Here is a 24,011-nt window from a genome sequence, read left to right as displayed (position 1 = left end):
GGGACTAATAAAGGTATTCTGATTCTGATTCTGATCGCAAAAACCAAGCCAATACTATGCTGCGTTCACGGAGCTACTGGAAGTGGGGAAGGACAACGCTTGATTGTGGATACGTGATTTCAGATTCGAGCACAGTTTATTGCTCTTATACCTTGATTGTTGCCAACTACGATGCTCAACAGCTCGCTTAACGGAACTTTGATGCTGGATCAGTTTTGTTTACCACCAATCACGGGAGTATTGTGTATAGAAAGTGTGTAGTTGTATTTCTTGCGCTACCTTACATCCATGAAGGCCTCATGACAGAGGGAGGGCTGTCACTCAGGGTGCCAAATTACTCTTTGGTAAGCCCCGCCCCCCGAAGCAATATCAGGGTAAAAAGTCTGAAAGCGAAAAAAAAAGATCTGAAAGCGAAAAAAAAAGATCTGAAAGTGAAAAACGATCTGAAGGCGAAAAAAAGATTGAAACCTGAAAAAAAAAGATTTGAAACTGAAAAATTTATTGTTTTGAATCTGAAAACGTAAAATCTGAAACTGAAAAAAACAAGTATTCAAATATGAAAATATGAATAAAAGTGAAATATGAAAATAAATATTTTTATTTAAAAAATTTGCTGAACTGAATCAAAAATAATTTTCAACCTGAAAAAGTATTTCAAATACTTTTTTTTGTTTTGAATACAACATTGTATTTTTCAAAGTTCAGGATGAAAACTTGGACTTTCAAATAAATTGTATTTTTTTGAATGATCAAAACTAATGACCCTGAAATAGCTCCATACTTTTTGGACCTGTCACAAACATAGTGAAAATGTGATTCAACCAGAACCAAAGAAGTGACCCATCCAAAACACTGTAATACTGCCGTTTAAAATAGAAATTAATGTAAGAAATAATTAACTTGTGAATTACGTGAGGCATTACAGAGTAGATCTATCATAACTTTCTGACTGAAATAACCTCAACATCAGATTGTTGGTGTCAGGTTAACCGAAAGTGGACCTCTCTGATCATGAACAGTTCTGCGTTGTAAGAATGTCTTTATGAAGGTGATTTTAAGGTAATATCTCTGTGTTTAGATGGCCCGCACAAACCAACTATCATGGGACCAAGTTTCTTAGGACCTGGAGACAACGCCCCTTTCAGGTGCTACGCATCATCAAACCCTCCCAGCTCCTACAAATGGTTTTTCAATGGGTCTCTAGTTTCCAACACATCTGAGTATGTCTCCCCTCCTCTTACCGAAGACATGAGTGGGACTTACACCTGCATGGCCTACAACAACATCACCGGCAAAAACAGCAGTGCAGACAAGATGCTCACTGTTTTGGGCAAGTAACTGTACAAAAAAAACAGTACATTTTCGTAGAAATGCTAATTTGTTTGGCATGATTGTTGACACTCTGTCTGTTCAACACGAAGCTACAGCCGGCAGACACTTAGCTCAGTTTAGACTCGAAACAGTTCTAAACAGCTAGCCGATCTCCAGCCAAAGGTAACGCCATTTGACTACCAGCAATTAAGATATTTATTTTATAGAAATTAAACAAATGAGTAGTCAGAGAGCCTTAGATGTGCTACTAGGCACATTCTTTAATTTGGATGTATCCAGGCTCGCTGTTTCTGCCTGTTTCTTATCTTTATGCTAAGCTAAGCTAAGCTAAACATATTGGGGAATGGTATGTTTTCATGGAAGAAAGCAAATATTTCCCAAAATCTCAAACCAATGTTTATTTACTGCACAAATGAAAATCACTAAAACATATAGCCAAAGTTTCATACATTTCTTCGAGTGCCGTCATCTTTTTATTTTTCTCCCTCGACAGCTCCAGTGACTATGGCGTCAATAAAGATTGTCGGAGCTCAGCCAATCGAGAACCACACTTTCACTCTGACCTGCGAGACAGAAGGAAGTGTGGAGTCAGTTATCTGGATGTATAATTGGTCCTCACTGTATGCTGACAACAGAAGAAACTTGTCAATGGACAACACCACCCTCACCTTTGATCCTGTCATGAAATCTGACAATGGGAACTATCAGTGCGTAGCATCCAACCAATTCAGTAGGAACTACAGTCATATCTTCTCGCTGGATGTTTTTTGTGAGTATTCATTATGCATTTTATCCCAATCCCCCTTTAACATGGTTGGGCTTTTTCAATCCATAAAAAAGAGAGAGATTCAACCAAACACTTTGATTATATATATTTGTTTTAATCTGGAAAACGTAACCAAAGAATTAAACATTCACTTGTTGGTGTCAGATTATCCAAATGTGGACTTCGGTATTCATACACAGTTCTTTGCATAGGGTATTGACAGTCATGTGAGTGATTTCTTTTTTCAGTAAAGGTGATTTTAAGGTTATGTGTGTGTGTTTAGATGGACCAGAAATGCCAACTATTATGGGTCCCAATGCTGCTAAGAGAGGAGACAATGCCACATTCAGCTGCTACGCCTCATCAAACCCTCCCTGCTCCTATGAATGGTTCTTCAATGGTTCTGTAGTGTCCAATACGTCTGAGTATGTCGCATCTCTTCTCACTGACGAATCGAGTGTGATGTACACCTGCATGGCCTACAACAACCTCACCGGCAAAAACAGCACTGCATACAAGATGCTCACTGTTTTTGGTGAGACTTGGACTGCTATTTTACAGTTCTGTTATATGTTGTGCAAAAACAGGACATTTGGCTCTGGATAGACCTAAATAACTGTTGCTTTTTTACTTACCAGATCCAATAGAAGATGTACAAATAGAAACACCAATGAATCCTGCCATAGTAGGTCATTTTTATGAACTAACGTGCAATGTGACTGGAACTGCTAAGCATTTTTACTGGATGAAAAACGGTGAGCTTCTGCATGAAGACAACAGAACTGTTTTCCACATGGATAACAAGATAGTCACTTTCAACCCGCTTGAACTCAATGATACTGGACTGTATCAGTGTATGGCTCTGAATCTTTTTTGGAACAAGACAAGCCCTTCTTACATGCTTCTTATGAACTGTGAGTAACACTGAAGTGACAATTATTAACTGTCACTTTTTTAAATCTTAATTCATAGTATTTGTAGTTTCTAAATGTTGGTACCATGAGAGCCTACTTTCTTTCTTCCTGTTGCAGATGGACCAGAAACACCCATGATTGATGCTCCAGCTTTTGCGGAGGAAGGGCACTCGGCTGTCTTTACCTGTTCTGCCAAATCAGTGCCTCCGAGTCACTACAGCTGGTGGTTCAATGGCTCCAGCGTGGCCAATTCTTCTGTGTTCACAACTGACCCTTTGTCTTTCAATATGAGTGGAGAATACACCTGCGTGGCCTACAATAATGTGACGGAAAACAACAGCACTAACTCCAAGATGCTCACAGTCATTGGTAAGACAAACTCAGCATCTCATATTGTATTACAAGCCTAACTTCATACTGTAATCTATATCTTTTTGCATATAATATTACTATGCCACTATAATGCTCATTTCCAGGTTCTTTGTATTTTGTGTTTCTACTGTGACATGTTTATATGCTTTAATGTTCAAAAAGGTCTGTAAGACTGCTGTAAAGCTCTTTTCACCCTCTGTCTGAAACCAGAGCCAGTCTGCTCTGATTGGTTAACTGGCCAGCTTTATTGTGATTGGTCAACCGCTTAGAGATGTCCCACCCCTTGACCTATCACGTACAATGTGTTTTATAGCGCTAGCCACTAGAAGCACAATTGTTACATAGTGATGTCACTGTGTTATGGAAGTAAACAAAGGAGTCCAAGGGAGACCATTTACATGCACATTAACCTATATTACACACTACAGGAAAGGGACAAACCCAAAAAACATAATATATTTAAATATACTTAACTGCTTTTGTTCTGTTTGAAAGCTAAACTACATTTAAAAGTAGAATGTAATCTTATCTATTGGGTTTGACTTCTTCAATGCATGTCATGTGACTGTACACCTGATGAAATACTGATTGATTCCTGCTTTGTTCTCTTCCCACAGAGGCAATAACATCAGTGATGATCAGAATCACCACAGTTCCAATAAACTCAGATGTCTTCATTCTCGCCTGTGACGTTTCTGGGCCTTATGACATGATCTACTGGATGAAGGACAACATGCACCTCAACATGACAAACTCCACAGCAAACCCTTTCGTGTCCTACCACATTAAGAACAACATGCTGTACTTCACTCCAGTGAATCGGGTTGATGACGGGACATATGAGTGTGTCGCTACCAATAAGGCTGGTCAACACAAAAGCCCCACATATGTGCTCCTGGTGAACTGTGAGTAAATCCGTTGGGAAAATCCTTATTTATTTTATTTTTAAATGCTGCATGACAATGTATTGTTGCATCTTTGAGAATAGTATAATGAAAACAACGCCAACATCACATCTTCAAAGAGTGCTGCTATCTTTAATGATCAGGTGATCTAGTTTGGGTGAACTTTATATAAGTTAGGCAAATGTATTGAGCTGGTGATTGGATATTCAACAAAATGCAGAAGTGAATATATTGTAATATGGTAATAGTTATTTACTATAACAGTAATTTTTACACATTGGTTTTCAGCTTTACCAGGCCACAACTTTGAGTGTTAAACAATGCAAATGTAGACCTTTAAAAAGTAGCATTGTGTGCCAAGGCAACACATTTTCTACCTTTTTAGTGTACCTTATTCTGACCAAGTCTCTGTTTCTGTGTTTGCAGACGGCCCTCTGAATGTGATGATCTCTGGTCCAGATAAAGCAAAGGTTGGCAGCTCCGTGTCGTTGACATGCTCCGCTGAAACTCGGCCGGATTGTGACTTCCACTGGTTCTTTAACAATCCGTTATTACCGAATGTAGAGGTCGGTCCTGTTATCACTTTCTCTGTGACCAAGGAGAATGAGGGAATCTACGTATGCAGGGCGAGGAATCCTGTGACCAATATCGAAGCGTTCCAATACAAAACCTTCAATGTCATTGGTGAGTGATATGATGAGCATATGAGCACTTGTTGACTTTATAGTATGGTATGACATCCATAACTTTGCTATTAAAGGTAGGGTAGGTAATTCACTTCAGAAACACTTTTTGTTATATTCCATGGAATGCTCTTAACATCCCGAATAAATTAAATGCTTAGACAATAAATATATACAAATATTTCATCTGTGGAAGCCGTGGCGCTGTAAAAAGCAAGTCCAATTATCTGCCTCGGCCCGCAGCAGATAACTGGATGGCCAACCCGCCTGCCAGCCTTCCATCTTCTCGTGCACAAACTTATCTCATGCCCTCATTGGTCATGTGCGCGTTTGTGTGTGTTGGAGGAGGGGCTCTGTGAGGAAGTCTGAAGGAAGGGGCAGATTTTTTTCGGTTGTGTACTTTCAAATTCTAGTTTACTCGAGCTGGTTTCTCCATTCTTATCTACCCTACCTTTAATGACTTCAGAATATGTGCTTTCCAATTATAGATACCTCCCGTTTTACTAAATGCAACATGTGATTTATTTGTTGTTGTTTCCGTCCCTTTCTCCCTCTAAGGTCACGCCTCTGCCCTCCACTTCCATTCCCGAGGCGTTCTGATGTTGATGGGTGTGTTTGCTTTATCTTTCCCTGTGCTGTTCAACTGAGTCCTTCACATTTTGTCCAATTGCTCCCTCTACAGGCTTAACACTAACAGTCATATTATAACATGTATGGAAAGGTACATAGTCAATGATATGATTTTAATGTTATCAGTTATTGTGTTTCTTGTTGTTTTGAAAGGCAACGATGACTTAGAAAGCGTGACTGACTTTAAATTAAGTAACATTTTGTTGTTGGATATTTCTTTTTATTAGATTTATATTTGTTAACGTGCAATACATTAACACCGGCATTGAAAGTGGAAATCATTTTAATACTGTGTAGGGTTTTATATCAAATTCAACTCCAAATCAACTAACCCCTTGCCCTTATTCCTCCAAGCTTAGCACTTTCTACTTTTGTTGTTATTTTTGTTTTACTTGCTTGTAAGCGCTTTGATCACCAGGAAAAGCACTTTATAAATGTAATGTATTATTATTATTATTATTGTTAGTAGGTCAAGGTAAATGTAAATCGAATCATGCTTTAATTCATAGAATGTTTTTCCTAATGAATAAATAATCAACACAATCAAAATCAATTTAGTTGGGACTTTATTGAGGAGGATACATTGTCTCTGTGCTTATTCAGAAAGTTATAGTTACGCAAACATTGTCAAAAAGCTACAACTGTTTTTTTTAATCAATATGCATGTTAGCGATAAATGTGTACATTTTAATTCAGTATAAGGTATTTATAGTACTTCTTTGTTGTTGTTCATATCGGGATACTGGGACCCAAGTTCCTGGTGTTCCTGCCCTTCTTCAGTTTGGAAAACCGTCTGCACGTCCTCAGATTCTTGTTTTTTTTCTTCTGGCAAAATGTTTTCCCTTGTGGTTTGAAAGAATCCAGACAAATAATAAAAAAACAAACACATAATGTCACTAGTAAATCTCTAATCAACCCTTTTGAAGAGTCCCTAATCACCTTTCCATACGAGCCAGTGGAATATACTGAATACAAGACTGATATCACTTATTGTTTTACTTTATTTTTTAATAAATCTCTAAAACTATAACTCACATTTTCCATTCCTGCCGTTGCGTCTGCCAAACTGCTGACAAAGGCAGCGGGACTTCATCTCTCTTTCTTTTCCTGGGCGCCCCCAAATACACAAAGAGAACAATGGGTTAGGATGAAATGCACTCCACTAAGGCTGTGTTTACAGTTACCCGCTAAATTGTATCACCAAATGTTGCTTTTACCTTCACAGTAACAAGCTCTGTTGCGCTGTCTTGGGATGTCGATTGGATTTGCAGAAGTCAGTAGTTCTCCAACAATAGAGGCTTCGATACAATTGATAAAAAAAATACAGATCATTAATGAACATGAATGAAATAAAGTAATGCAGTTACAACAATTCAATACATACAAATGGACAACTTGTGGAAAATGTGTTTTAAACATCAAAATCACATACCATCTGAGAATTTGCTGACATCCAAGGATTTCTCATGTGTCTCAGGAATACCTTTGAAAATCACAGAATAAAATGCAGAGGATGTAAACATACTTTAAAATGAATTGAATAGTATAATACTGAAAAAGGTATACACTACCTTGGCTGTGATCAGTAAATAGGAGCAGGGTGAGAGCCAACAACAAGAACAGTCTTGGTCCCATATTGTAGTTTAGCAAGTCCAATACAATGAGTCCACTAACTTCAGTCCCAGTGAGGGAATACAAGGGATGTTGTTTGTCTCATGTCTTTATAAAGGCTGGTGTTCATTTCTGAAATGATAGCCGTGGCACATTCAACGCCTGCCAGGTATTTGAAGCTTGAAACTTGCCCTACCAGCACCTTTCACAGTGGGTGACTGTGAATGACAGGAAACATGCACCTTTGCCAAAAAAAACTGTTTGTGGTTTTGAGTCATGGCTCATTGTCGTGAGAAAGTGAAAGACCTGATATCCACTGAAAGAAAACTTACTGGGTCATCTTATTACATGATCTTACCAAAAAATAGCCAAGAGGGCCAGCCTTTTTTTTTTTATATACCATGGTAAAGCCTTGATGGGGGAACATAATAGACATGTTTTAAACTGTTACTGTGAATTAGTAGCATGTGCAAAACAAAAATCTCAAAAAGGATGTTCTTCCTACTTGGTTGGTGGTTTGTGCTGCAGGGACATATTGTCATTTTTTTTATTCCTGGATAAGGCTTTTCATGCTGTACAAACTTTTGTAATCATCAATCAAAAATGATGGGTGATGTTATCAGCCTTGTCGACAAAACTGCCATGGGTGCACCACTAACTGTCACATGGTAGATCATGCGTGCTATAATCCAGGCAAGGTATGTGGTCTGGTATTGTATTGTGTGATTAATGTTGGATGAAACTTTTGGGCAAAACGAGACTTGTTCACCAGTCTTAAATAACTGAAGTGTAGCTCTCTGCTCATAACAATGTTTAAGACTGGAAAAAAACAAGTAAAAAAACATAAAACAAAAACCCCCTTTGGCCATCGATGTACTCACAATGACCCTGCTAGTTAGTGAGCTAGAAAAGAGGATATATTACTCTTCTTCAGGTTCATATTTGTATTCTGTGTCTCTACTGTGAAATGTCTCCATCCTTTAATGTTCAAAAAGCTCGTTATCTTTCTCATACTGCCTGTGCTGCAGCACCTCTTTTCACCCTCTGTCTGAAACCAGAGCCCAGTCTGCTCTGATTGGTTAGCTGCCGGTCAGCTTAGAGATATCTCGCACCTTAACCTATCATGTACAATGTGTTGGAGCGATAGCCAATGGACGCACGCGTGTTACATATTGATGTCATTATGTTACAGAATTAAACAAAGGAGTCAAATGGCGGTGTTTCAGGCCGGTGGGAGGAGTGTGTGGGGGAGAAACTCTCTCAGGAGGGATCTTTGGGAATTTAGACTTTGCAGACCATTTACATGCACAAAAACCTATAACAAGCTAAAGTGAAGGGAAAAACCCCAAACAGGATAACAGGGCCTCTGCACATTAGTTTCAATACATGAATGTATCCTACCCAGTATCAGCAACCAGATATAATTAATGAGTAACGGACACTAAAACAATTTTTCATATTTAATGCATTCTTTCATCACTTACAGTCAGACATCCTGAAGCATAATTTCAAGGCCTGTAGCACAACCCTCGTAAGAGGCTCAGAAGCGTTTTAGTGTAAAGCCTTTTTAAATGATCTGATTGATCATAATGTCGCAGTTGAGGTTACACTTGAAGCACAAGCAATTTTTAGATATATGTATACAACTTCACAACCTACTTAAATACATTTATGTTTGAAACAAGACACAGCCTCTCATCGCAAAATATGTTAATGTTACAATAGGTGAAGCAAAAAAGGTGCAAAGACAATAATGAGACAACAAATCACATGGTGAAAGGCAAGTAAACATGGTTATAGTCAATGAAAAAACATTTGGTCATTCAAATGAACATATACAAAAGACACCAGACATCACCATGGAGTAAATAAAGCTATTGGCAAATGAATGTAACTCATGGAACCAAAATGGCAAATGACAGCAGTTTTCTGGTAAGGGCAGTATTGTATCTCATTTCTTTTAAACCAGACATATACTGGCAACCCGTTTCAATTAGTTCCTGTTCCAGTAGCCTCAGATGGGCAATGCATTTTATCATTGTTTATTTTTTGTTATATCCGTCCATATTCTAACTTAAATTAGGCCTTGTACGTCTCTAGACAGTTTTAAGTGAAAACTGGAGAACCCAGTTATAAAGCTTTAAATAAGGAACAGCAACTAATGTTTTGACCTATAGCATATCTTCATTGGAGTAAAAAGTTGTTGCATCTTTTTAAAAGTTTAATTTCAACCAATTGACATCTGGATGTAGTTATCCATAACGGTGTCTTCCAGCATTCAGATTTCCTTTCACTGTCTGGCTCTGATCGTGTTCACTCATATTTACCATGTGTCAGAGGAATGTGAATATTCTACTATGAGAAAACACTTTGACAATCAAAAGCTCGTGGATCAGATGTTTAACGGGAGTAAAGGCAATACTTTGTTTCTTTACAGCACAGCATGTTACATTTCTGACTGTATCATTACCACAACAAAAACTCTATGGTCCCATAATCTGTAACAGTGGTCACCAACCACCATGGAGAGGACTTAATGTGTTAATAATGTGTACAGCTCTGAGGCTCAAATAATTAAGTATGTTGATCATTGATGGTGTTAATAAGCGGAGTGCTGTTCTCTGGAAACAGGGATGAGGACCACCTTCTGTGACTTTGTGCCCTGGCTGCTCAGTTCTCAGCAGGCTTCTCGAGCATGGTCTTGAGATGGGCATGCAGGGGGTCGCACACAGCCTGGAAGCCCTGGGGGGTCAGGTGAAGGTAATCGTACATGTCCTGATGGGAGATGCTGCCGTTGGAGTGGACGAAGCCTGGGTCCACGTTGAGGAAAGAGGCGTGGGGGAGGGAGGTCACGGCCTCTTGCACCAGCTGGTTAACAGCGGCGTTTCGCTCCCGGCGAAGGTTTGGCGATTTACCTCTAGGCAGTAAACCCTGGAAAACAAATGTATGTTGCTTTAAATGTTGGACACTTCTATTCTAACAACACGGACTATAACTACTCTTGTTGTTAAATATCAACTATGTGCAATATGTGCAATATATATATATATGCCGTTAAAAACTGTGCAATATATACTTGACTGCTAAATCCTCAGAACTGTTACAGGATGTGTATTTTGTAAGATGTGTAACTCTTTTTAATATAATTATTTGTATCTTTAATACGTTTTTATGCATGCTTTAGGTAACATTAAGCTGTCTTTGGCTCTTTTCTGCTCTAACAATTTTTTATTTCCTCTGTGGGACTAATAAAGGTATTCTGATTCTGATTCTAGTAACATTCCTAGAAATACATGGATAAATGTAAAAAAACATTTCACATCTAAGGGTTGTTTCCCAAAATTAAAATAAGGCTTGATCAGTCAACAGTTTCTCACCCATGTCAGAAGTTATGTTATAATAGTCTGTAGAGACCAACTAAACATACAGCACATGTTGTTGCATCTTAGCCTTCCCCCCAAACAAGTAAACCCTTCAAATAAAGTGTGACAAGTAGCGTAATCCAAAAAGTTCACAAAAAGTTGATTAGTCTTTTGTTTCTAAATTACACAAAGTTTAAATCCAACTAAAAGTGTCGGCATCACTATGCAGTCTAATGGTCGCATGAACCTTATTTGTCATTTTCAACGGACATGCAACTGTAGGAATGCATTCAAAAAAAACCTACGAGTACTACAGTGCGGGAATTGGGGAGCTTGTTCTTGATGACTTGGACAATAGCCATGATGCCTCCACAGATCTGTTCAGGAGTATGGGCATAATTGAAAGTGCCCACCCACAGCACTACAACCTACAAAAACAGAAGAGAAAGAAATGTTTAAATGTCATCCATAATAGTTTAGGGTCAATATACCTGGAGATGGGATTCAAGCAAAAAAATAAAGCACAATGGGTCTACTGTGTGAATAAACAAGTACAATCATGTTCTCTATTTTTGGCAGGGATATAGACCTTTGGGCTGATGTTATCCAGCTCGCCGTTGCTCAGTCTCCACAGCACATGTTGTGTTGCATCACCACCCACCCCAAAATTGAGGGCATGGAGAGGAGAGAACAGCTGCCTCCATATCTACAGACAAAGCACAACAAGGAAGTTCAATTTTGACTGTTTGAAAGTATAGAACAAGAAATACAAGCTATCAAACTATCTTTACAGGACCAGACACAGGAAAGGGTGTGACTTACCCCAAACTGGTGCAGGAGTTGAATTAGAGAGTCTCCAACAAACAGGACATCAGGCTCTTTGTCTTTGCTGTCAGAAACAAAGCGGTTGTGCTACAAAGAGAAAAAGAGAAAGTAAACATATATACAAACTATGAAATTATTATTTGTGTTTTGATGTATAGTAAATGCACACAAATGGTTACAACATTTCTAAATATATTTTGGTATTTATAAATTGGAAGACATTAGCTTGAATTAGCATGGACTGCAGATGGAAACTGGCTTTTGCCTATAATCTCATACATAGCATCTCTTCTCTTTTAGAGATGGTCCTTGCTCAATCGTGATATATAATACAAACAGAATAATACTAGTGCACATTTCTATGACAATCTAAGGGGAAAACTGCTTAATTACAGACGCATATATCAGCATTGTTGTTATTGTGTTAAATGACCTACACAACAATGACTATAAGTACTTTACAGTAATTCCCAAAGAGTAAACATTAGCAACAATACAAGACTGGGGAAACCAGGCAGTTCATGGTTGTATTAATGCTTTAGCTAGGTTAAATACATGGAATAAGTAACAAAAAGGTCATCATAATCACATCATTTCACACACCAAAGACATCCATCGTGCATCTCCCTCGATGTCCTCACGGAGAGTGGGTGTGGCGGCTGGGTTTGAGTCTTCTGCACTCATGACTCTATCTGTGTTAGCTAGCAGTCACGTAGTGTTTTTGTTACGAACAAACTAATCGATTAATCAAACGTCTGCAGCTATAATTGCTAAATCTAAGGAGGTTTGAAGAATTAGCAAAGGTAGCTAGCCTACTTGCTGAAAGACCAAGATAGATGTGGTTTAACAGAGAGATACTGGTCACAGCAACACAGATTGTTTTCAACCTTATGCAAACCTATACGGTGCGAAAGGGAAAAGGCAGAGCTTTATATTAAGGCTACATTTAAAGATATTACTGAACATAGGCTACCATGAAATCAAAAAACCGTCATCTCCCAATTCAGATTCAGGAAGTAAATGTTCACTATAGTCGCCAGTACCATTGTTGTCCATGGGCAACAACATGTGTATTTTTATGTTTTTTTGATAATAGTTTGACACCTTTTTAATACTATATGTTTTGCGTTCAATTTAGGATCATACTTTTTGAAGAAATGGAAAATTCTAAAGTGTAAACGTTGGTAGGAATATAAAAGATAATACGGGTTCACCCCCTGGTGTTGGAAAATGAACTCACCCTGCTCGATGGTGCTCGTGAGAGTTGCTGCTGCGCAGAGAAACAGCTACGACATGTTGCTGAGCAACGATAAATGTACAAGAGGAAGAATAAGACTAACAGTAAGCTGCGCTTTATATTATCGATTTAAAGTTTGTATACAAATGTTTCTAGGAGGATTTTTAGTATGTATAAGATGGAATGGGCTCAGTGTTAAGGTTAGTTATTGTGTTTTTCAGCAGGTAAAGCCAAATACTTAAAATCCATACACGTGTGATTATAGTTAGAGTGCAGCTGGTGGTTGATTTTACTCTCACCTGTTTGCTAACCACCTAGCTTACTAGCATAGCTATCAGGCTAAATCCAAATAACAGGTGTTTGGGATTTGGATCCACAGGGGGCGCCGTTGCATATTGAAACGTGTAATTAATGTAATCTGTTTATTCATTTAGCAAGCACTGTTATAGCGCAAATGCATATCATGTTGGATTATTTTTGGAACAGTCTTCAACGTTAAGACCCTTTTGACAAAAAAAAGAAAGTGCGCACGAAGTAGTTGCTTCGAAGTTATTTGCAACATAAATGTAAGAGTATAGTATGGCATTGGCTTGTTCATATAAATATATTTACAGTCATACTCAATCGCTCGTGACTTTGGTCAACCAACAGCTTTCCCAGTTGTTATCAATTAAAAGTTGATCTAAATACCATCACCAGCTAAACGCTACATTTGCACTGTTGTCACCCCCTGTACTCTTCAACTGGAAAACTACGACATGATAATGTGTTAATGTTTGCAAACAAAGTACGGCTGACTTGGTTTGAACTACAAATATTCTATTTTGCTATATGGATATTATCAGAGAGCACAAACTGCCTGTAGTAGACATCAACTAAGTGTAGCATTTGCCATTATGCTGTTGCCATGGTGCTTTTGTTACATTGCTAATTTTGTTTTAGGTGCAGGTGAATTTGGGACATATTGAACTTCTTTGCTAAGAAAATACTGTGAATGGAGCATTTTAGCATACCATACTTTTCCCTTGGCTCAATATTGTTTAATTTAGTGATTTTTTATTTGTAATTGGCTTAAAAATTACATCATTTACAGTACATTTTTCGAGTCGAATAGAGGAAAAAAAGGCCGCCTTCAATATTAGGATCCTCATTCGAAAGTTGTATGTGAATATTTATGTGAATGATCATGTAAAGAGTGTTTCACTGTACATGTCAACTAGTGTCCGTCTCTGTTAAACTATCCACAGCGGAGACTCAAATCTTGCAGACATGTCATACAGTAAAGTGTTAAGAAAATACATTTGGTATGCTTTTTCAGTATGGATAATGTGCAGGCCACAGTCCAGAGGGTCAACATTTTTGATTTAGCCAGCAACTGTCATTAAAACATAAGTAATTTGCTTTATAAGAGTTGGCATCACTGAGGTGCAACAACATCCTGCGGAGGTGGACTGGCACTCTTATCTCGTTTTTTACAGTCTTACAAATGACTCATTGTGCTTATCTTTCAGCAGAAACTGGTGCAGCATGAGCCACATGTGCGGCAGGGCTTCATCGGACAAAGAAAAGATTTTAAATGTTTTCAACAATCAACTAAAATCAGCAGATAAAAACCCTCGCTCAGTGAACAGATTCACTGCAGACTGCAACTGTTCAAATCATAGTAAAACAGATGAGCAGAACAAAATGAAAAGACGTAGGAGCCGCAAGGACAGAAGTCAGATGAGAGGTGGTGGGAAAGAAGTCCTAGCGTACAAATCACATCATCATCAATGCCGCCGCCAAATCAGTAGCGACATGGCGGCACATTTCGAGAACGGCTGTCATAGTAGCTGTCGCTGTCCTTCAAGGAGAGCGGCATCTTTTCCAATCACCACTCCTGCTGCACAGGAACCCAGCATAATAACGGACAGTCGCCTGATAGGACACCAAGGCCTGTTCAGCCATGAGGTGAAGTCTATCGACATTGAACGCTTGTTAAGTGAGCAGAGGAAACTGAAGAAAAGTGGACAGCAAGTACATGAAAACAAAAATGCTACTTCACTAACCTTTTCAACATCTCAAATCCCTTCTCCATCCTCCATTAATGATTTATTGGTTGCTGATAATGATGAAAGTCTGCCATTGGAAAAACAAACAGGCCATGATGATTGCGAGAAGAAAGATAACCAAATCAGTCAGGGATCAGAAATAACAGCCGGGCAGAGAGCGCAGCCACAACTTGAGCTTTCTTTGGAAAGTGTTAAAAGCATCTCCTCATCGAAAAACAGCTCCAGCGATGTTGTGATAGTCAAGAGCAATAAGATGAACCCTGACGTGTCTGATGAGGGCAAAGAGTCTCAGCTGACTCCCACTGTTATGAAAACATTAAACAGGAAGGTAAAAGGACACATGATTTCTGCTCTGGACCACACCCCAATGAACAGGGACTCTCCTGTCCATCACACACAGGCTGATGGTGTCAGCCCGAGCCCCCTTCAGCTGTCCAGCTCCCCCATTGCTGACATCTCTGACATACAGCCCAGAAGACCAGATCCTGACTGTGTGTCTCAGTCTGTCGGTGCCGTGGCAGCACGTTTGACTGACTCTCTGCGGTTCCCACTGCTGAGGAGGAGAGACCTGGTGGCAGAGAGCAGGGACGTCCTGCTGAGAGCTCTAAGGGACAACCACGGATCGCAGCTTCAGGAAAACCTCCATGAGGTGCAGCGATGCCTCAGATTTGCTGCTGATCCCTCAAAGAAAGTCCAACCTCAGGATTCGACCATGATGGAAGAGCTTCTACCTCCAGGTAGGCTCTCAAATTCTAGACGCTTCTGACCAAATGAAATGTGTTTTTTTTTAAACGTTATGGTTGATTTGAAGTGACACGTCATTCTGACTATATGTCTCATCATCTTTCTGTATCATTACGCCACTGTTATATTCAGATATGGTGGTTCACAATCTAATCTACAAAAATGAGCATTTATTCATGTTCACATGGTATCATGTGATTTTGACTTATTTTAGTATAGGTATCAATAACTTCTGTATTCTCAATATTGATTATAAACAAAAATCTATGTTTTTATTAAATGTTCACTTTTTATCAAATGAGTTTAAATAACACTGCATTCTTTATGCCTACAAAATGCATTAAATACATTGATTTCTTTATGAAACTGTTGCAAAGCTAACTAAAAACATGAATTGTTTAAATCTACAGTATATTTTCTTATTTTCGGTCTTCTTTTTTATTGACTTTGTTGCAACATCACAGGCCACAGATTATTATCACCGCCTTCTGTTAATCATTCAGAACAGGAATGTGATTGTGTTGTCCTGCATGCTCAGCATCTTTTAACAGTAACTGTCTTACCTTTATGGATAGTGTTTCCTTGCTCAGATTTAGAGGACGAAAAGTTACAAAAAGAGTGCATTTTGTATAAAGAATAGAAGAAGCTTTATATTACCTTGACATTAACTAACATTAATGCACAGAATGAGACAATGTATTTTTCACCCATTAATTACATTAAAAGCACATTTAGGGTTGGTGGGATTTCTTCATGGCCAGTATGAACACAGTATGAATACAGCAGTGAAAACATCGTTGAATGTTCATATTGTTTTTATGACAGAGTTTATTATTATAAAATGTAAACTGGTATTCTTCTTGAACTGAATGTATTCACAATAAACATTAGCACATTTCTTGTATTATAAAAGCAGTGGTAAGCACTGTTCACATTATAGTTTGTGGGCAGGTTTTCAGTGTTGTCTCATCCTTTTTAGAAGTGTTCAAAGCAGCATTTCAAGCCGAAACTGCTAATCAGCCATGTTTTGACGCCCGGAAAACCACACCTTTCAGAACGACTGGAAGTAGACATTTTAGCTGGAAATCCAGGCCACAACCAAACCGAAACATGGAACAGGTAAGACCTTAACTTAACTTCCTTAATTTAGTTCTCTTAACATATGGTCAACTGTTATCCCATATTTTGTCATTTTAATTTATATTACTCTGGAATAAAATGCTTTCTGATTTGTATGTAAAGACAGCTGATTGGTTGACAAGCCCTGTGGAGACTTCTGTCAGCATTTTTGATGACATCACCAGACCTTCTTGCGCTCCTCAGTTCTGCATGGACTTTGAGCCCTCTGGAGGTACAGCCAGCAGTCATTTGTTCTCTCCACCCTCATGCTGGGGACAAAAGGCCTCACAGTCTGAGCCGTGGGAAGACAGCTTCAACAGAAACAGGAGCAATAAAGATTTTACTTTTGATTCCTTTGAAAACACCTTCAAAGACAACACCAGAGCAGAGAGGAGCAGCACCATCCAGCCTTTCTTCCCTTATCAAACTCAGCTGCCAGATCGACGTCCTGCTGAGCTAATGCATTTCCCAGACCCATTTGAACCCGACAGATATTCATTTGCTCCCTCCTTCTCCACCCAAACTCACCATCCTCAAGAGAGTTTCCATCCCTACAGCCAATTCAGTCGTCCTTCTACTGGCCCTCCCCTCAGGTCCCACCACACTGACATGAAACATTATCCTCCATCTCACATGATAGACAAAGACCCAGCAGCCCCCCTCTCTTCTTTCCCGAGCCCTGAGCAGTGGACCTTCCCTCCAATGAGACTGTACTAATATAGAGTGAAGCTCTGCATGAAGACAAGCCTGTGAACATTTCTTTGACAAACTTAAAATGCTCTCAATTCAAACCATCAAGATTTTTTGTTGAGAGCGAAAAATATGTTGCGTGTGCTCGCATTATTTTTAATTAAAAACAGAGTATTAAATGTAATAGCAGTAGCTAACATCACAAGAGTTATCTCTTCTATTCATTTGTCCCATTTATGCTGAGATAAACAAACGCACAATAATGTATTCTTTACATTTTAGGAACATTTTTTAATGTGCAGAGCTGTATACATATCATCTTTAACACTGGTGTTATAATGGGAAATTCTTATAGAAGAAGCTTTGCCAGATGTGCTATTGTGAAAGCATTTTGATATATTTTGTGTGGGCAACATTTAAATAAAACACATCACAATTGTGTAATACAACAAATTGAGCACATCAATTAAATGACACCTCTGATTAATGCTTGTATGGATTAAAAGTTTACAGTACAATGGATCATACTTCACATTTCCACCATATTTTCATGTTCCTCTCCAAACAGCAGCACATTGTATTATGCATTGAGCTTAATGGAAGGTTTGTCTCAACAGTCACAAATGAACATTTTCAAGTAAGCAAGGAATATTTTTCATCTGATGTGTGAGTGTCCACATTTCCAGGTTCCTCTTCTTCATGAACTTCATTGTTAATTTCCTCTGCTTCTTCTCTGCTCCCGGACCTTATTGCCCTTCTTAGCTGATTCCAAAACAGCGCTTGGGCCTGCGTCGGGTCAGTGCAGTCTGAGCTAGGCCACTGCAGATAAGTCTTTTTCAACATGACTTTCCTCATGCGGTGATAGCACGACACCTGCCTCTCAGAGATTTGCTCCAGAAACACAAGCAGGAGGACGTCCCGGTGCTCATCGAAGAGGCGGTAGCTGGCCAGTTGGATTTCCAGAGAACACCACTCACTCTTGAGGAAATTCCTGCTCACCACACAGATAGTTTTGCGGCTGCTATATACAGCAGCGACAATGTTGTCCACAATATTGCGGCCTAGCTCAAAGTCCCTGTGATGTAGACAAAGTTTAAAAGACGATCCATTGCCCTCCAGGTTCGGAATTAACTGGTCCATGACCCATTGTTCATCAGAGGAGTTATAGGAAATAAATGCGTCATATTTGCAATTTTCCTCCTTCTCTCTGAGTCTGCGCCACTGCTCACCAAACCAAGAAATGAACACATAGTAGCCATACTTCATTTTCCAGTACAGTTTGACATAAAGTAAAGGAGTTACTGTGAACAGGAAGATCACAACTGCTGTGCTAAGGAAGAAGTACTCTTCCAAATCTATGTAACAAACTTTGGTGTCAAAGTTGTGGAATCTGCTTTTTGCATGGTTTGGGCACGGAAGATTGTAGAGATAGACCACCTGGGTATTTTGGTTGTGCACTGTCCAGTTTTGCAGCAAGCTGTTTTTACAGGTGCAGCTTAAAGGAATATTCCGTATGTCGAGGTATTGAAGTTTAGGTAAACTTTCTAGTGCGTCCACACGAATGCTCTTCATTACATTGCGGTTGAGCTGCAGTTTGCGCAACTGTGTGAGATTCCCAAAAACCTCTTTTGTGAAGTTCTGAATACCCATATTTTCAACAATCAATCGGGTCAAATTTCTTAGATTTTTGAAGATTCCTGGCTGTAGTTGTGTCACCCCAACACAGCAGTTATCTAACGTGAGGAAACTTAAGCCTGTCAGATCATCAAAGGCATCGGGAGGAAGATAGAAGATGTTATTGTTCGTTAGATACAGAGATTTCAGGGAGTGGAGGCCACGGAAAAAATGTTGGGGTAAAACTGTGAGGCCATGCGGCCGCTGCCCGTCCAGTTTCAGATCCTTCAGTTTGCTGAGGTTCATAAATGGTGAACTGGTTTCCATGAGGAAGCGAAACTGATTACTCTGTAAATCCAGAACAGTTAGCGTGTCTTGAAATACACGATAGAGGGAAGTGTCAATCGTTTGGAGGTTGTTTCCATCGAGATAGAATTTGGACAGACTTTGTAGTCCATCAAGGCCAGATGGCGCGATATGACTAATCTTATTTCCTCCCAGGTCCAGTGTGTTAAGATTCTTTAAACTGTGGAAGGTCCTATTAAAAATGACAGCGATACGATTGTTGCGTAGGTTGAGGATTTTCAGGTTGAAAGTATCTTCAAAGGTGTCACTGAACAAATCAGTTAAGAGGTTATTATCCAGACGGAGTGTCTCCAGCTTTGTTAAACCCATGAGAGCTTTATGATCGAGATAAGCTATTGAGTTTATGTTGAGCTTTAGTATTTTGATATTTGGTGTTCGATAGAAAGCATAAGAGCTGACCGATAGGATGCGGTTGTAGCGATAGCTCAGATCTGTTATATTGGTTAAATTACCCATGTGTTGTCTTTTACAAGATTTCAAGGAGATGAGATGGTTGTGTTCTAAATTGACACTTTTTAACCTTGTCTGTTTATCGAGAAAGTTAAGACAACTTATACTTTTCAGGTTATTGTGGGAAAGATCCAAAGCCTGTGTGATGTTAGGACATTGGTTAAGAATTTTTTTGGGTAGAGTCACAATCTTGTTACTACCCAGGCCTAAATGTTTTATCCATTTCACTTTTTTCTTTAACAATATGCAAAACTCTGTGTCATTTTCAAGGCCCATGTCAGAGAAATCAACGTGACCTGCATTGATATTGCTGATGTTTAAAAACTCCTTGACCTTGACACTTGTTGAACGCAAACGCAGATAGTTTACACGCCTTAAATCCACTCCTTCAAAAGCCATCGTAGGGAGCCTCTGATTGTAAGACAAATCCAGCACCTTGATGTTCTCGAGAAACGATTGATTACATCCTAATGTAGACAGATTATTTCTAGACAAATATAATGTAGTGAGGGATTTGGGTAGTGACACATTTGAGTGGCTGAGAGAGGTCAAATGGTTGAAGCAAATATCTATTTTAGTCAGATTTACTAAATGTGACACAGAATCAGCGACCTCTGAAAAGTTTTTCAGATGGTTTTGGCTCATGATTAAAGTTTCCAGTTTGAGAAGAGTGGAGAAAATGCCTCCGGGGAGCCGCTTTAATGTATTGTTTGTCAGCGAGAGAAAGGTGAGGTTGTGCAGGTCCTTAAACACAGCAGGGTTAAGCTCTGATATGTTGTTAAAGGACAAGTTCAGAGACGTGAGATGAATCAGGTTCTTGAAAGCAAATTGACCGATGGTCGTTATCTCATTATTAACTAGTAGGAGTTGCTCAAGTTTTTGGAGATGACCAAAGCTGTTGTCGGGAATGACCCCCAGATCATTAAATGAGATGGTGAGATTGATGGTAGATGATGGCAGGTCTTTTGTAATATTTGTAATCTTCGTCTCCTTCCGATTTAAACATTTAAAGGTTCCTTTCCAGTAGGCGTCTTCAATGCAGTTGCTGTAGCTGTAACCACTGGCCATTTGAACTGCACCAAGAACAAATGCAATGGAAAACAGCCAATAAATTAGACTCGCCATTTTGCCAGTCCAGAGAAACGTTGTCCTCTAAATGATTTGGGCAGTCTCTTTGTTGGTTTGTTTTGCACCTATAATATGTTGAACATGTCTGGAGAGGGCCTCATGTTCATCAACTGACGGTGGTACAGGAATCTGAGGAAAGAAAAGATGGATTTAGATTACTTGTCATGTTTTACAGCCAATGTTTTTATCATGCGTTTGGCTTCCAAGCAGACCGCAGTCCTTAGATTTAAATATGTATTTTCATTCTTTAAATCATAAATTCAACTAGGCCACATTTTAAAACCAGAAGAAAGTGACACTAGCAGTAACCCCTTTACGCTCACTAAATCTCCCTACTTCTCTGACTTTAAATGTCAGTGTTGACAGAGAAGCTTTGAAAAATGGCGAGTAAAATGTTAGAAAAATAACATTTCGTTTGTGACAGTTGAGGAGACTTATGAAAGAATATAATAATGCTAAGGTTTTTGTAAAGCGTTCTTCTAGAGATCAGAGAGAAACTACTGATCAAGGTATTGCATTGGATTTTATTTCACAAGCTTAAAACTACAACTGGTGCCACTGCCAACAGTTTCCCTGCATAAGCAGATGGTTAATGATAAAAAAAAAGAAATGCACAAAGAAGACAAGACAAATGGAGACGGAGAGTGGCCTGAAGTTCAGTATGTGACTGGTGCTGAAACAAGGCTCATGGAGTAAAGGACAGCTGCCGAGCGAAGGGAAATAAGTGCAAGGAAATGCAACAACTGGAACAACGCTGTAGGTGTGTCAAGGTATGAAGAGCACACAGTCAGTGAAATGGGTCATGTAATGTAATCACCATGTATTAAACCTCAGTGTTTATTTTCATAGTTAAGACAAGTTCCTCTACATTTAAAAAAAAAAAACTGTACAAGGAAACATGAGAAAAGGAGGTATGATAAAGAAATGAGTACTAAAGAATAAAGAACTATGTACTGTATATACAACGTACAGGATAATACAGAGATATGTGTTGAAATGTGTATGCAGACATTGGGTGAATGTCTGAATATGCAGAGTTAAGTAAGTATATGAGATGTATGCATCTATACAACCAACCTGCATGATTCCATATTTTATAGCAGATACAATTACAAACCAGAAATTGATTAAAAGAGTACACAGTTATTCATACTTATAATTCTGCTCTCAAAGTGCACTACAGTCATGCAATTTAAAATGTATAGATTTTCCTTTAGGGGCCTCTGGACTACAGTAGAGGGTCAAAGTCATGGTTAACATCCTGTGGGAAACACTGAGATCCCCTCCAGGAAGTCACTGTCTGACAAGCCACATCACGTTGCATCACGAGACATCATGGAAACGCAGCTACCATACAGTATGTAGCAGCTTACTGTCACCTTAAACCCAACCATCACCACAACAAAATGTTTTGTACGACAGTGAAATCGCTTTAAAGAATAATTGGTGTTCAGTCGGCAAATAGCTAAAGAATAATTCTGAACTAAGAGTGAAAGGTTCAGTAAACCGAGAAGAAAATCAAAGATGGATCAACATATGAATAACATATTCAGCAATACTGAAACCATCAAGATAAGCTTTTGGAAATATATGACACCAGATTGAAGCGTGAGATAATCATAACTCCTACCTCGTAGCGTGCAGAGATGTAGACCAAAAACAAAAGCATAGAAAAAAGTGCAAACAGAGAGCCTGTAGCAGCATCCTATGTATGACTTGGATTAACAAGTATATTGAGTATATGTTTTTTAAAAGTACCTCACCTTTCTCGTTCACAGGCCTCCCAACACTAAAGAGCCCATAATAAGCCACAAGGTTGAAAACAGGCAACGGCAAACAATCGTCACTGATCTGTTCAGATGTAGCAATGAAACTGTCTTGTCACATTACATATTTTTAGAAGCAGGTTTTTCAAGATACACAGCCTCTGCACCCACTCACTGAAAGCCAGGGACGTGCACAGACATGTTGGTGGGAGGGTGCTCAAGTAAGAAAAAGGGCACTTCCCATAATCCTTTATTTTAAAAAAATGTAAGACAAAAAGTTAAATATAGTTGCACATCTCTGACTCACTGACCAATTTATTTTAATACCCTCACGCAATTGTTTAATACTCAACAGTATTCTACAAAAAAAATCAGCTAACACAGAGACAATGGTCTTCTTTAGTATTCACTACGCACAAGAGCAGACAAGAAACTAGTACAATTAATAGTTATTAAATGAGCAGCCAACAATCAAAATTATAAAGTTACTGTTTACCTGATTAAGGACATTACAGGCAAAAATATCGTTTTTTCATGTACTTTGGTCTATTTTGCTTCCATGTTTTCTTTCACTAATGAAAATAAAACTTCCAAGAAACTATAAATGGTGTTCGTTTTCAGTGATGCAAATTAGTCGCTTTTCGGCGCCTCCCGCTTTTTTAACGCTGATTTGGGTGACTTGTGTAATTCGCGGAGAACCGAAGAGTTTTCGTTTTGGGGGTGGGGGGGGGTCCGTCCGTCCGTCAGTCCGACTAACGGACAACTTTTCACTTCAAAAAAGAAGAAGAAATCTAGACCGCAAAATAATTAAACAAGCGAGTGCCTGTTTTTCCTGGCCAAGGGCAGGTTCCTTGAACACAACACGAGCGTCATGTGTCTTCACGTGGTATGTCTCGTCGGAAAGGAGTGTAGACTAGAGTGCTGACGGAGAGCACTGGAGCGCCACACCAGCTCTTCAAATATTGCAGTACCCATAAGGAGCCGTACACACCGCAGTGTTTGCGTGGCTGTCTTTAGTTGTAAGCACAGTTGCGATCTGTTGTTATTAGCATCTGGTTAGCTAGCTATGCTAACGAATTTAAAGAGCTTTTCTACAACCAGGTGGAAGAGAGCTCTCTCCTGAGAGGCTCAAATAACCTCAGCTCAGTGAGGTTAAGGCACACCTTGATATGATCATTATAATTATTAATGAGACATTAGAGACTAAATGAAAAACAGGTATAAAATACTATATGACAGTAACAAAAAAGTTGTTAAAAATAACAAGAATAGAGTTTAAAAGGGGAGTGATTTGTAAAATATCCAAAAAGAAAACATCTGCTTACAGTTCTGTTTCAAATGGGTGTTGAAATATGTATCCATAGATCTCCTCATGTTGCTCTCAAAGTGCACCAGATTGATGCTTTTAACTTCAATATTTAAAAAAAAATCTTCCCGGGGGAGCAT

At 39.0% G+C, this 24,011-nt stretch overlaps 4 protein-coding genes across 6 annotated transcripts; 2 read left to right on the top strand and 2 right to left on the bottom strand.

The window, feature by feature from the left end:
- Positions 1–1,079: 1,079 nt before the first annotated feature.
- Positions 1,080–6,281, top strand: ceacam1 (CEA cell adhesion molecule 1). Its single transcript, XM_010776714.1, has 8 exons — positions 1,080–1,330; positions 1,826–2,101; positions 2,382–2,633; positions 2,737–3,012; positions 3,130–3,381; positions 4,002–4,289; positions 4,716–4,973; positions 5,531–6,281. The coding sequence occupies exons 1-8, from the start codon at positions 1,102–1,104 to the stop codon at positions 5,617–5,619; spliced, it is 1,920 nt and encodes a 639-aa protein (XP_010775016.1). The 5' UTR covers positions 1,080–1,101; the 3' UTR covers positions 5,620–6,281.
- Positions 6,282–8,660: 2,379 nt separating this feature from the next.
- On the bottom strand, positions 8,661–12,416 carry pafah1b3 (platelet-activating factor acetylhydrolase, isoform Ib, gamma subunit). Its single transcript, XM_010776713.1, has 5 exons — positions 12,004–12,416; positions 11,398–11,487; positions 11,165–11,281; positions 10,881–11,003; positions 8,661–10,144 (listed from the first exon to the last, which is right to left on the bottom strand). Exons 1-5 carry the CDS (start codon positions 12,082–12,084, stop codon positions 9,884–9,886), a joined length of 672 nt encoding a protein of 223 aa, XP_010775015.1. The 5' UTR covers positions 12,085–12,416; the 3' UTR covers positions 8,661–9,883.
- A 230-nt stretch (positions 12,417–12,646) lies between these two features.
- On the top strand, positions 12,647–17,759 carry prr19 (proline rich 19). 2 transcript variants are annotated; one of them, XM_010776709.1, is made up of 4 exons: positions 12,647–12,741; positions 14,152–15,425; positions 16,412–16,551; positions 16,675–17,759. In XM_010776709.1, exons 2-4 carry the CDS (start codon positions 14,165–14,167, stop codon positions 17,266–17,268), a joined length of 1,995 nt encoding a protein of 664 aa, XP_010775011.1. In that variant the 5' UTR covers positions 12,647–12,741; positions 14,152–14,164; the 3' UTR covers positions 17,269–17,759. The 2 variants fall into 2 exon arrangements, with proteins under 2 accessions (XP_010775011.1, XP_010775012.1); XM_010776710.1 differs by having other exon boundaries at positions 14,149–15,425.
- Positions 17,751–22,650, bottom strand: tlr21 (toll-like receptor 21). 2 transcript variants are annotated; one of them, XM_010776711.1, is made up of 2 exons: positions 22,563–22,650; positions 17,751–20,928 (listed from the first exon to the last, which is right to left on the bottom strand). In XM_010776711.1, exon 2 carries the CDS (start codon positions 20,794–20,796, stop codon positions 17,875–17,877), a length of 2,922 nt encoding a protein of 973 aa, XP_010775013.1. In that variant the 5' UTR covers positions 20,797–20,928; positions 22,563–22,650; the 3' UTR covers positions 17,751–17,874. The 2 variants fall into 2 exon arrangements, with proteins under 2 accessions (XP_010775013.1, XP_010775014.1); XM_010776712.1 differs by lacking the exon at positions 22,563–22,650 and adding an exon at positions 22,430–22,484.
- Positions 22,651–24,011: the final 1,361 nt, after the last annotated feature.

The sequence above is a fragment of the Notothenia coriiceps genome, unplaced genomic scaffold, assembly GCF_000735185.1.
Source record: "Notothenia coriiceps isolate Sejong01 unplaced genomic scaffold, NC01 NC01_scaffold00017261, whole genome shotgun sequence".
Taxonomy (NCBI): Eukaryota; Metazoa; Chordata; class Actinopteri; order Perciformes; family Nototheniidae; genus Notothenia; species Notothenia coriiceps.
The sequence above is the reverse complement of the archived record's forward strand: the minus strand, read 5'-3'. Positions and strand labels throughout refer to the sequence as shown.